The sequence below is a fragment of the Somniosus microcephalus genome, chromosome 9 (genome assembly GCF_052327205.1).
Source record: "Somniosus microcephalus isolate GS21.2 chromosome 9, FLI_Smic_1.0, whole genome shotgun sequence".
Classification (NCBI taxonomy): Eukaryota; Metazoa; Chordata; class Chondrichthyes; order Squaliformes; family Somniosidae; genus Somniosus; species Somniosus microcephalus.
In genome coordinates this window covers 139,485,226-139,497,457 of record NC_140995.1, presented here as the reverse complement: position 1 = coordinate 139,497,457, position 12,232 = coordinate 139,485,226, and the positions used below count along the sequence as shown (strand labels likewise).

At 40.2% G+C, this 12,232-nt stretch overlaps 2 protein-coding genes across 7 annotated transcripts in view; one reads left to right on the top strand and one right to left on the bottom strand.

The window, feature by feature from the left end:
- Positions 1–8,729, top strand: part of LOC147112723 (G protein-coupled receptor family C group 6 member A-like) — a 46,054-nt gene extending 37,325 nt beyond the window's left edge. The window contains exon 5 of the mRNA XM_085998209.1: positions 6,264–8,729. Coding sequence (XP_085854335.1) covers positions 6,264–7,253 — 990 coding nt within the window. The 3' untranslated portion in view covers positions 7,254–8,729. The remainder of the gene's footprint in view (positions 1–6,263) is intronic.
- A 113-nt stretch (positions 8,730–8,842) lies between these two features.
- Positions 8,843–12,232, bottom strand: part of fam184ab (family with sequence similarity 184 member Ab) — a 106,263-nt gene continuing 102,873 nt past the window's right edge. For all 6 annotated transcript variants that reach the window (XM_085997319.1, XM_085997320.1, XM_085997312.1 and 3 more), the window contains one exon: positions 8,843–9,547. In XM_085997319.1, coding sequence (XP_085853445.1) covers positions 9,460–9,547 — 88 coding nt within the window. In that variant the 3' untranslated portion in view covers positions 8,843–9,459. The remainder of the gene's footprint in view (positions 9,548–12,232) is intronic.

Genomic DNA, 12,232 nt, shown 5'->3' with positions numbered 1-12,232 from the left:
CTCTCTCTTTTTTTTTTCCTTCATCTTCGCCAGCGATCGATCAGCCTGGCACTCTGCTGCAGTGTATTGGGCTGATCGGGCTGGATTGTGGCTGCCATCGGAGACCAGGTAAGTTTTGCCCTTGCAGAGCCTGCAGCGATGACCCTTCCTTTTAAGGGAGGGAAGGCGCTTCCAACGCAGCAGCGCTGCACAGCTTGATTTAGCACTCCACTTTCTTCCTGGAGAGCAAACCCCAAATTTTTTAAAAAGTTGTAAAAGGCCTGCCGCTAATTTTTTCAACTTTTAAAAGTTGGCGCCCCTAATGGGGCGATACCGAATTTCTCCCCCAATGTGCCACAAAAGCTTGAGTTTCAGAAATGCTAACTTGGAGAATGCGTATAACTAATATTTTTATTATCGGTATTTTCTCAGGTGTAACCACCACAGGAATTTTGAAGAAAATATTTTAATAATACTACTGTATTAGTTCAGCAACAGCCAGGTGACATATACTGATACAATCATTATGCTTTATTCCAGCATGCAATTCCACTCAAAATGCTTCAGGCCCAAATCTAAACTGCAGATTTGTGCTGTCTTACAATAAAAGTTACAATCTTATGATGTGTAAGAATGAAGGATAGCCCTATTTGTTTTAGCCTTATCAAACCTCACCACACAACATCACCAGATTAGCTTGACTGTACCATTTGCCCTATTGTGACTCTGTCCACGAACCACTATGTTCCATGGAGTATTTGAACCTCTGTGCATCCAGTCCTATTTTAAATAGTTAATCATAATACCATTAATTGCTTTTTCGGGGAATTGAGTCTGTTACTCAGTGAGAAAAAGAAAAAAAAATGTCTTTTAATCTTTAGTCTTGCTGGAGGCTTGTTAATTTTGTATTCATGCACTAGTTCTGTGATCACAATCTAAGTTCAATAACCTCCTTACATCTACACTAATTAGGCATCTCATCATTTTAACCTTTAGACTGCCATAACTCCTGGATCAGATAATTTTATTTCAGTTCACACACCATGACGTTAAACTGAACACTCCTATTACAACAGTAATTGTCAGTAGCAGCTTTACTAGTGTAATATCAACCCTACATAATTATTTTAAGTGCTCGTTTTAGTTAAGAGTAGAATTTTTAAAAAATAAAGCACTTCAGTTCTACTTAATTTGGTCTCCTCCAATTCTCTCTTTTCCATTCTCTTTCTTTCCTATTTTTATTTTTTGCTATTTATTTTACATTTTTTCAGCCTAGTTTTGGTTATCCTATTTATTCTAACACCTTTTCCTTTTTTTTTCAAACTTCTACTTGCCTGTTTTGTTATCGATTTGCTCCCCTCTGCTCCTGAAGGCGTGGGCTTTTTCTGGCTACAGGCCTACAGTAGCCACCCATCCTTTGGTAGCTGCCCTTGACTCAGCTTTTTAAATTCATTGAAATTAATGCAGCAAGAGTAAAATAAACACTCAAGGAGATGACTTTGTATATATTGTTTTATAACATATTTTGGGTATGCTATTTCCTTGTAACATGCAGCAAAATAAATCCAAAATGACTGCAGAATAAGTAGCACCCTTTTGTCCAAATAATGTTCAAACAAGCCTGCTGCCTCTCGCCCTCTGCTTTAACACCTGCCACCTGAATAAAGCTACAAACTTATCTGGTAAATAGCATAGAGCGACATGGGAAGGAGTTTGATTCAAGGATATACCAACTCTCAAGGTACAAATAATGTTGGTACACATCTCACTCCCACCTCTTCTGCGTCACTGCCATGTACTACAGTTCTTCTTATATACTACCCTGTAGGTAAAATAATCATTGTTGTGCTATAAATATCTATTTTGACATTTAAATAAACTTTTCTCTTTTCAACTTTCTTCTCCATACATATCAGATCCCAACTAGAGGACATATTTGTTCGCATTGTCCATAGGATTTCCCACTAGCTTTATCCTGTCACCAGTAGGATTGTGTTAAGGAGAAAATTGGGTCAAGAGACATGCACTTGTATTAAGCACTCTTAAAAAAAAGACTAAACATAATAATTGCAAGTATGGCTTACATTAATACTTGCTAGATATCCATTTAATTTGTCTTTGGTCTATTTTCCATAGAATATATTTTCTAACTGCTCAAAGATGTGTAAAGCTGGAAAAAGGAAGAAGCTTGGTACGCCCGTGTGCTGTTATGAATGTGTACCTTGTGAAAAGAATCATTTTTCTTCACAGAATGGTAAATGTTGCTGCATTTTATGTTAACATTGAGAACAACAACCACTTACTTTTATATGGTGCTGTTCACATAATGAAATGTCCCAAGGAACTTTAACTGTCAAGCAGTGGAGACTAAGTAGGAAGTAAGAGGAACATTGGGGGTAATTTTCTGCAAGGCTTTTCCCGCTTGTCTGCCGTAACTTTGGTGGAAGAGCCGTGGAAACCCTGAAAAAAAATGGCGTAAACACCGTTATGGCAAATGAGCAGGAGAACTTCCACAGAAATTCACCCCTGCAGTCAGATGAAGGAGTATTGAGCAGGTTTGTGAATAAGGAGAAAGAGATAGCAAGGTGAAGAGAATCCCAGGGTGCATGGGCATGGTGGTTGGTGAAAGCAGAAGGATTTTGCAAACAGTGAGCTAGTGGAGGTCAGTGAGGACAGGAGTGATGGGTGTGCAAGACTTTGTGCAGGATATGATTGGGCCCCAGAGTTCTGGATGACTTGACATTTTTGTAGAGTGGAGCTACAAAGCCCAGCTAGGAGAGAATTGGAGAAATTAAACCTTGAGGTGACAAAGATGTGGAGCAGGGTCTCAAGCTATATTTGCAGGAATTGTCACATTTGCTTGACAATAACAGTGGGGAACAGTCTTCACAAGTCAACAAAAAGCCAGATGGACAAAGCACATTGCATGGCTAATTTAATATTACCATTGCATTGTTTTAGTTCAACTATTGTATTTTACAACAAAGGTTCCATAATTATTGCTCTGGTCAGGCTGCACTTTGAATATTGCGCTTGGTTCTCATCACTAATGCATAAGGAAAACATTGGCCGCGATCTTACCTGAGGAGGCGCATTGGAAGCGGGACTGCTGGTTTCCGGGTTCTTGTCCCGACCCCAGCGACATCCGATGAGCTGACTCTATTTTCCCTGAATGACCTTGTTAAGCCCGCCCTGCGGGCTTGCCGGCCAATTAAGGGAAAGCTGGTGCCAGCTGACATCAGTGCATGACGCTTTATTTGCCTGTTTTCTTAAAGGGACAGGCCCCATAATTTTTTGACAGATGAATTGTCAATGTTTGACAGCAATGAGGTGCTGTCAAACACTGACAATCACTGTCCAAAGGTGAGCCCTTGCACCCAGGCTCACCAATGGCTCTCTCCTTAGGAGAAAACAGATGGCAGCTGCATGTGAGGTTGCAGAAGCCATTTGTCAATTCTCCCGATCAGATGAGGCTTCACAGAAACATCAAATCTTGTCACCTGCAGATACATATAAACAGAATAAAAATATTTCTCACTACATTCTCTCACGTCATACTTACCTGTGCACCATTGCACCCATCACACTACCTCTGCAGCTGTCATTTGCACACTTACACTGCAGCAGACCCACAGCTCGCCTCACTGACCCTGGCGGGGTTTCCCACCGTCGGGAAGCCTGCATCAGCAGGCAGAAAATGGTGAAAAGCCGCTTAACTGCCTGTTAACCGGCAGTTAATTAGCTCTAATCCTCTTCCCGCCACTAGGAGGCGTGTCCCTGTGCGAGTCGGGGACCTGCCTCCCAGGAAGATGGTTCAGAGGCGGGTTGGGACCCGCTCCCAATTTTTCCCATTTTCCCAGCAGTCCCGCCTCTAAACCCGCCTCCTCAGGGCTGGTAAAATCCAGCCCATACAATCTCTGGAAGTAAAGACCACAAGGCCTACAGTCAGGAGAAGTTGTAATGAAAAGTTCAGCTTTGAAAGAAGGTGAATGAGAGGGATCTTATAGCGAAAGATAAAATACTAAATGGAGTAGAAAAGGTTGATCATAAGCGCTATTTGTTGTTAAAACACAACTTTAGATAAAAACTGGTAAAAGGCAAATTCAAGACTGAAGTCCATTGCCGCTTTCTACGAGTTTTACTCACCTGTTTATTCGCATCTGCTTTATTCTTAAACAAAATCCAGACTGATCCAGTGAATTATTGAACCATACAGATCAGGAAGGTCCCAGGTTCTAGCTTTGGTCTATGCTAAATTAGATGATTTCAGTCAGGACACGAGTTGGTCTGAATAACTTTGGATTAGGGAAGAGAAAATTGGCCAGGGTTCCTTGCTGAGAGGATAACGTGTTTCTTGGTTTCAGCAACTGAATCTCAGCAGTCTTATGCTTGTGCTGTTATTTACCTACATTGAAACCACTGCACTTTTTAAATAATTAATTCTATGTGAAAGGCTTTGAGATGTTTCTGAGAGACATGATAAAGCACTATATAAATGTGCCTTTTATTGTTATAAAAAGTTCACAAGAGAACTATCTGTATCACGCCACTCATTGAAAATCTAGAGGCAATGGAGAAATGGACCCATATCTGGCAGAGGTCTTTTAATATGGATAAATATAGCATTGTTCACTGAGATAGAGTCCACTACAAGTATGTGTACATCCTGCAGGGTTGGATGCTCAAGGCTGATGAGCAAGAGAAAGACCTGGGTGTTATAGTGCTTGAGTCATTGAAGGTCCATGACCACTGCCACGAGGCTATTGCAAAAGCAAATAGGTGTTAGGATATATTGCCATGATAATTATAAAACAAGTAGTACTGTTCTACCACTGGTTAAAGCCTTGGTCAAGCTAGAATATTATGTCTAGTTTTGGTCCCTGGAAAAGGTTCAGAGGCCACTACATTGTTTGAAGGTCCTTAGTTGCCACGATAGGTTTAACGAGCTGGGGCTCTGAACTCTAGAAAAATGTAGACTTTGAGGAGATTTGATTGAGGTCTCTAACATAATGAAGGTATGATACACAGTCTATGTAGACAGGCTATTTAAGTTAGACAGGTTAGGGAGGACCATGGGACATGAGTATAAGTCAACCTTGGTGTCATATTTGACCCCGAGATGAACTTCCGACTACATATTTGCTCCATCACCAAGACTGTTGACTTCCACCTCCATAACATCACCCGACTCCGACCCTGCCTCCGCTCATCTGCTGCTGAAACCCACATCCATTCCTTTGTTACCTTTAGACTTGGCTATTCCAACGCTCTCCTGGCCGGCCTTTCATCTTCCACCCTCCATAAGCTTGAGCTTATCGAAACTCTATATCCTAATTCTCACAAAGTTCCATTCACCCATTACCCCTGTGCTCGCTGACTTACATTGGCTCCCAGTCCGGCAAAGCATCAATTTTAAAATTCTCATCCTTGTTTTCAAATCCCTCCATGGCCTCGCCCCCTCCCTATCTCTAACCTCTTCCTGCCCTACAACCCTCGGAGATCTCTGCGCTCCTCCAATTCTGGCCTCCTGCGGATCCCTGATTTTAATCGCTCTACCACTGGCGGCAGTGCCTAAATCTCTCTGCCTCTCTATCTCTCCTTCTTTAAGACGCTCTTTAAAACCTACCTCTTTGGCCAAGCTTTTGGTCATCTGCCCTAATATCTCCTATGTGACTCAGTGTCAAATTTTGTTTAATAATGCTCCTGTGAAGTGCCTTGGGATGTTTTACTATGTTAAAGGCACTATATAAATACAAATTGTTTTTGAAGTTATGTAAGCGAAGAACTAGATTAGATGTCAGGAGGTACTTTTTGCAGAGAGTCATTGTCCTATGGAACAAGTTGTCAACAGTGAGTGCGAATTCACTGAAAACATTCAGAAGCGATGGATGAGTTCCTGAGAGTGGCCATTTTAACTGCATTTAGAAGGTAGGTAGGTGTTGGAGGATTTGTCTCCCAGTCACTGTGGTCTACCAGAACTTGTTTGATTTACTTCAGGGGTTGGAAAGGAACTTGCCAGTTTTTTCTGAATTGGCCTAAAGTATTTCGTTTTTTTCTGCCTTTCCCAGGAGAGGCTTTGGGAAGATGAATGTGTAGAAGTTACACCATGACAGTATAGGACAGGCCCAATGGACCAAATGTCCTTTTTTGGATGTCCATATGAATTGTCAGTTTATCGGTGGTAGAATACCACCAATAATGTGAAATAAAAAATACAGCTCCTATAAAATTGGATAATGGAATTGTGATACAAATAATAAACTAAAACAGTTTAAAATCACCAGTTTACTATTGTAAATGTCTTTCTATCTTCCATTCTAGATATGGCCGAGTGTCACAAATGTCCAAAAGAACAATGGTCTCTTGAGAACAGTGAAAAATGCATTGACAAAACAATCGAGATCCTTCAATGGACAGACAGCTTTGCTATTACACTAACTGCAATCAGTGCATTCAGGGTGCTCATAATTTTTGCAATGGCAGCAATATTTACAAAGAACTTGGACACACCTGCTGTAAACGCTGCAGATGGGAAACTCTGTTACCCAATTCTAATCTCACTGGTTCTTAGCTTCGGCAGTGTTGGATTTTTTGTTGCCGAACCAACAGACCATATCTGTAAAATCAGGCAGCCTGCCTTTGGCATAAGCTTTACACTTTGTATGTCATGTATTTTGGTGAAAACTTTTAGGATCATTTTGGCTTTTAAATTTAAACCCAGCATCCATAGAAAACTGGTTCAACTGCACAAGCCAGTGCTAATTACATTCGTTGGAACAGGAATCCAAGTAATAATTTGTACACTATGGCAAGTGTTTCAAGGTTCACAGCCTGAGAAAATATATGATGTTAAGAAGATATTCCTAAGATGTAATGAAGGCTCTCACATTGCATTTGGTGCAATGATAGGGTACCTAGCCATTCTTGCATGTTTGTGCTTCATGATCGCTTTCAAAGGAAGAAAGTTGCCAGGAAACTACAATGAGGCTCGGTTTATCACATTCAGCATGCTCATTTACCTAATAGTGTGGATTTCTTTCGTAATAGTGTATACTAATATTAACATGCAAGGCAATAAGTATATTCCAACTGTTGAAATTATTGCAATTTTAGTTTCAAATTATGGAATGTTATGTTGCCATTTTATTCCCGTTGGTTACACAGTCTGTTTTAGGGGAAAAAAGAACACTGAAGAAAGCTGTAGGATTGCTCTGCACAAAAATTACAAGAGCACAAAACATAAGGTGGAAAGAACTCAGGGGGGCAAGCAATGATCCAACAGTAAACCAAATACCCCGGGGTCTTTGCCATTAGTATTCCCAACTTTTCCTACTCCTTATAAAAAAATACATAACCATACATTACAAAGCGAGCAGAATCCTAGGCGTACCCAAAGCTCCGTTAGAAAAAGATGCAATAGCTGCTAAATATTACATTTATCACACAAGCAGTGCAGACATTAATTTGAAATAAATACATCATTTTTCATCTACCATTGATTATAATTTTCAGGTTAAATCTCTTTTTAGCTTTTCCTTAGTTCATAAAAGATTGCATTTACATTGCAAGAACTACAGGGGCAAACAAAACATTTGTCGTTTTCTAATGCCAATTTTGCCAATTCCCTGGTGTTATTATATAAACGAAACAATTGTTCCTTTGAGCATTCATGACACTTAACCATATCTATAAGTTAAAGGGTATCGTTTTTCTTTTCTTTTGTATGTTTGTCCTGAAAAAGACAGCTTAATATGATATTTTCTGAAGATTTATTGTTCAATGCCAACACTCCATTCTCCTGGGAAACCTGAAAAGAAAATTCAGTCATGCCAGTTAAATTAACTGATTGTTTGAGGCATTAATGCCTGACTAGTTTAAGTTACTGCAGTAGAGGGACTGTCGACTTGCATCCCAAACAGCAGGCACAGAGTACCTTCAACTATGGAGAATGAATTAGTACAAGATCACAGGTTTTGTACAGGAGACCACCTGTCTGCAACATCGTGATGGCATCTTTATCTGCATGCTCAGCACATAATTTCCCCAGAACCTACCAAGCTAGGCTATACTGCTGTAGTGTGCGTGGAATAAACAATATACTTTGCTCATCTACATCATTTCCTCATGGTGGAAAGGTTTGATTGTAAAATTTGGTGTGTAAGCCACAAATTTTGTGCATGTTTTTCATATCCTGTTGTGGTGTATGTAACCTGTTCCACCTTAAGAGAACTTAAGCCTGTTCCACCTTAAGAGATGTACTACTTTCTCTGGCTGCTGTATACGTAATACCGGTGGTGACCACACCGGTATATAAGCACTGTGTAGTAAATTGTATTCAGTATAGTCCCGACCTCCAACCAGTAAAGACCTGTTGAATTTACTCTTGTAGTCTGTGTAGTAATTATCACTATAACACACAGACTTAACACCTGTAAGTACAGTGTGGCGGCTTATATCCAGCAGATTTAAAGGGTTTCTTCTGAAATGACAACCATACAAGTGTGGCTTTATACACTGGCTGTTACTGTATTTCTTTTGGGACCTAACTCACACTGAGACTGCATATTGTATTTCAAAATAAATGAAAAGGACTCAGCATGCATTTGTTGTTAAGTTCTTTATTCAGCCTGTGAGGAACCCAAGTAGTCACTTACCCAGCTCTGAATGTTATATTTGATTTTGTTTTATTTTATATGCAGCACATTTTTATGGCACTCTGAGTAGCGTATTATTGCATTTGCTCTAGTGAACTGGAATGAGCAAACAGTGCATAAAATCCAAATGTCAAGCAATGCTAATGGTTAATTCATGAATTGATTCAGCGATTAAACATATCCCTGAACAAAACAAAAAAAGTTCTATGTTACAGGAACAAAAGTTTATTTAGCAATCAATACAAACTTTCAGACAATGAGGCATCCCAAGGTAAAATACAAATTATATTTCACATATACATTATATTTCAACATATTGCACATTTGTACCTGAAATTATATATGTAACTTTAAAGAGGTAAATACATACTGGGGAGGTGCCAAGCAGATATAAGGCTTTTCTCCCAAAGGGGCAAGAGATAATCACAGGGAAAGTAAACCACTCTATTGGCCAGTTAAGAATGTTTTTGGCAGACTTGGAAGAATGTCACCTGTTCAACCTCTCAACTGGGGAACTGTGTAAGGAGTAGGGAGTCCAAAATCATAATGTAAAATTGAAATGGGTAAACAAAATAAAAATACATCTTGTGCTGCTGGAAATATTACATAGATTTTTTTTTAAAGTCCTAGATGGCATTTCAAACTGACCCAGGTGAATAACAATTCCTCACAATTAGCGCAGTTTATGCTGTAACTGGTCCTTTTTCAAAGATTTTATCACAATAAATATATATATATTCAAACGTGCTGAAAATGGATTTTACAGCATCATGCTCATACTGCAGAACTATATGGTTTTAAAGATCCATTAGGAGTTTGGCTAGTTTTAGAAAGTAAAATATCTTGCAAACCATTCCTCATGCTGTGGATCAGATGAAGGCTCTGTGACTGGTGTGGTTTCCATCTGTGTAGGACTACATTAAGAGAGAGAAACCATTTTTATAAGTTTGAACAATGGCAGCGAAAGTTCAAAAGACATCTGATCACATTAATCACATCCATTGGCACAGTCTTTCGCATTCTTTTGAAAGAAGTTCAATTTCTGCATACAAATAAGAACTGTGACCATTTCACAATTGAACAATGTTCTTTCAAGAAATTTGGACCATTAGGTTGGCGCTTTGATCAGGTGGTCTTTCCGCATTCTAATAATGAAGTTTTGTACATAAGACTTCATTCTGAATCGGTTTCTTTGACTGGGCAAAGCAACATTGAGACCTCAATTATACGAATGATGAAAACATAAACACAAAGAGAACAAAGCAGCTCTAAGTAATGGTTGAAAGAGAATAAAGGCTGTAAGGTAGCTTTGCACATGGAGTGAAAGAATAAGGGAGAGCTTACCTAGAGTATGTTACTGTACATTCATTCAACCCCCACATACAATGTAGTGAAAAAAATGGCTAGGGATTTAGAAGCTAGATGTAGTCTGCATAGTAGCACCAAGGAGATATGTCAGATTAAGACAATACTACTTGCTAAAAGCATATAAATTGCCCCAAATAACTGCTCATGCTCACTCATGCTGGTTTAGGAGATGGCCATTGCATGATCAGAATGGACATTGACTTTCCTCAGTGGATCCTACCTCAGGAAGTAACACAGGGAGATGTATTCTACAACCACAGCACGGACTCAATGGGCAGAATGGCCTCCTTCTGTGCTGTTATGACTCTATGACAACCAATTTTTCTAACTTTAGGTCTAACAAGGTTATGTGTTTGTAAGAGGCAAACAATTGCTTAAATTGGCATAAACTTTCCATTTAAACAATATAGAAAGCTTCTATTAATGGAATGATATGACAGCTAAAACCTCAACACTGATTTCCTGAAATAATTGAAACTCATACAATTTGCAGTGAATAAAGTATACGAACAACAGTGCTATTCATATGTCAAACTAGGTGCAGTCAGTTGGTATAAAGGCCACGTAAAAGGATCAGGTTTAAGTTTCACAGAACAGGGTCAACTACACTGCAATAAAAATACAAAATGGTGAAAATACTCAGGAGGTCAGGCTGCATCTGTGGAGAGAGAAACAGACGTTTCAGGTCAATGACCTTTCGTCAGAACTCTATCAATTTGTAGAGAACCAGTTCAAATCTCTGCCAGGAGATAACTGTTGAATGCAAAGCTCGACTTTTTAGCTGCCTTCCTAAGTTTGAACATCATAGAGCTAATTGGCATGTTATTGGCAGGGAACCTCACTCACTGGCCACACATAATGGGCATTCACAGGAATGCTATCCATTTATTTTCCATCCATTAAAATTAATGTACAGAAAATCACAAGCAGTGTGCTGGCAGTTTCCTGATATGCACAGTCAGTGGCTGAAGCTCCCTGCCAATAGTGCGTGTTCATAACCTCAGCTCTGGTCATTTGTTCCCCAAGTATCATCCCACCAAAGAATGAACTTGCATTTATATAGTGCCTTTCATGACCTCAGGATGTCTCAAAGTACTTCAGTACATTTGAAGTACAGAAATATCTCACACAATGAGATAAATTTAAAAACATTTTTTGAATTCAATCTCGAGATATGGGCATCGCTGACAAGGTCGCCGATCACAGCGGGTGGGGGTGGGGCGAAGAGAGGGCGCGATTGGCAGAAGGGTGCCTAATTCAAATATGTTATGAAAAGCAGGACACTTGCACGACACACTACCCGCCGCCATAAAAACGGCAACGGGCGAGTATGCGGCAGGTTGGGGACATGTTCCCCGTTTAAACACCACCCCCCCCCAACCCGTAGGAAGGGTTAATATCGAAGCCCTCCATTCTGCAGGGCTGGGACTTCTCTCATCCTTGGTCTGGCAAAACATCAACCGAGTGAAACCAGGCATACCAGCTCACAGATCAGTTGAAGTGGGCTCCACCCCAGACCTGGAACCCTAGCCTGCAGTTTCCAGACTCGCCCATGGTGGGTGCCTGAGGTCCACCCCTACCAGTGTTGGTATCTGCCGCCATTAAATTAAGTGTTCTCTATTTGACCCACATTGACATTAGTAACGTCAGACCATAGCTATACCCTCCATTTCCTCAACAGCAATGGTTTTTTGTGATGTGGGGAGTGTCTGTCAGTGTCTAGGAGGTGCAGAGATGGGTCAACGTTTGAGGTGGAAACCCTCATCAGAGCACCGTCCTAGCAGATCTGTGAGCTTGTGATGTGTTTTCTCTTCTCAAGACTGACAGATCTACTATGCTTTGCCTGCATTTTCTGTTTTAAATTCAGATCTGCTGCACTTGCATTTTTTTCTTCTCTCTCTCTATTGTTCCTTCATTTCTCACAATTTGTTTGTGTGGCCCTTTCCTGCGTCTTTCCCCCCCTCTACCCATTTGTCCTTTTTATATCTCTGCGTCACCTCGCTGATAATCTTTTATATCTTCTAAAAGCCTTTTATTAAGCAGTTTGCAGGTCAATTAACCCGTCAATTCCCCCTCAGTGATTGGTGTATCTGCTGACTCTCTCCTCCTTCCCTCCCCCCTTTTTTTCCTCTTTATCACTAACATGCTCATTTACCTTTCAGGCTTCAGTTCTGATGAAGGATAAACACCCAAAATGTCACAGCCTGTCTTTTTCTTTACAGATGCTGAGT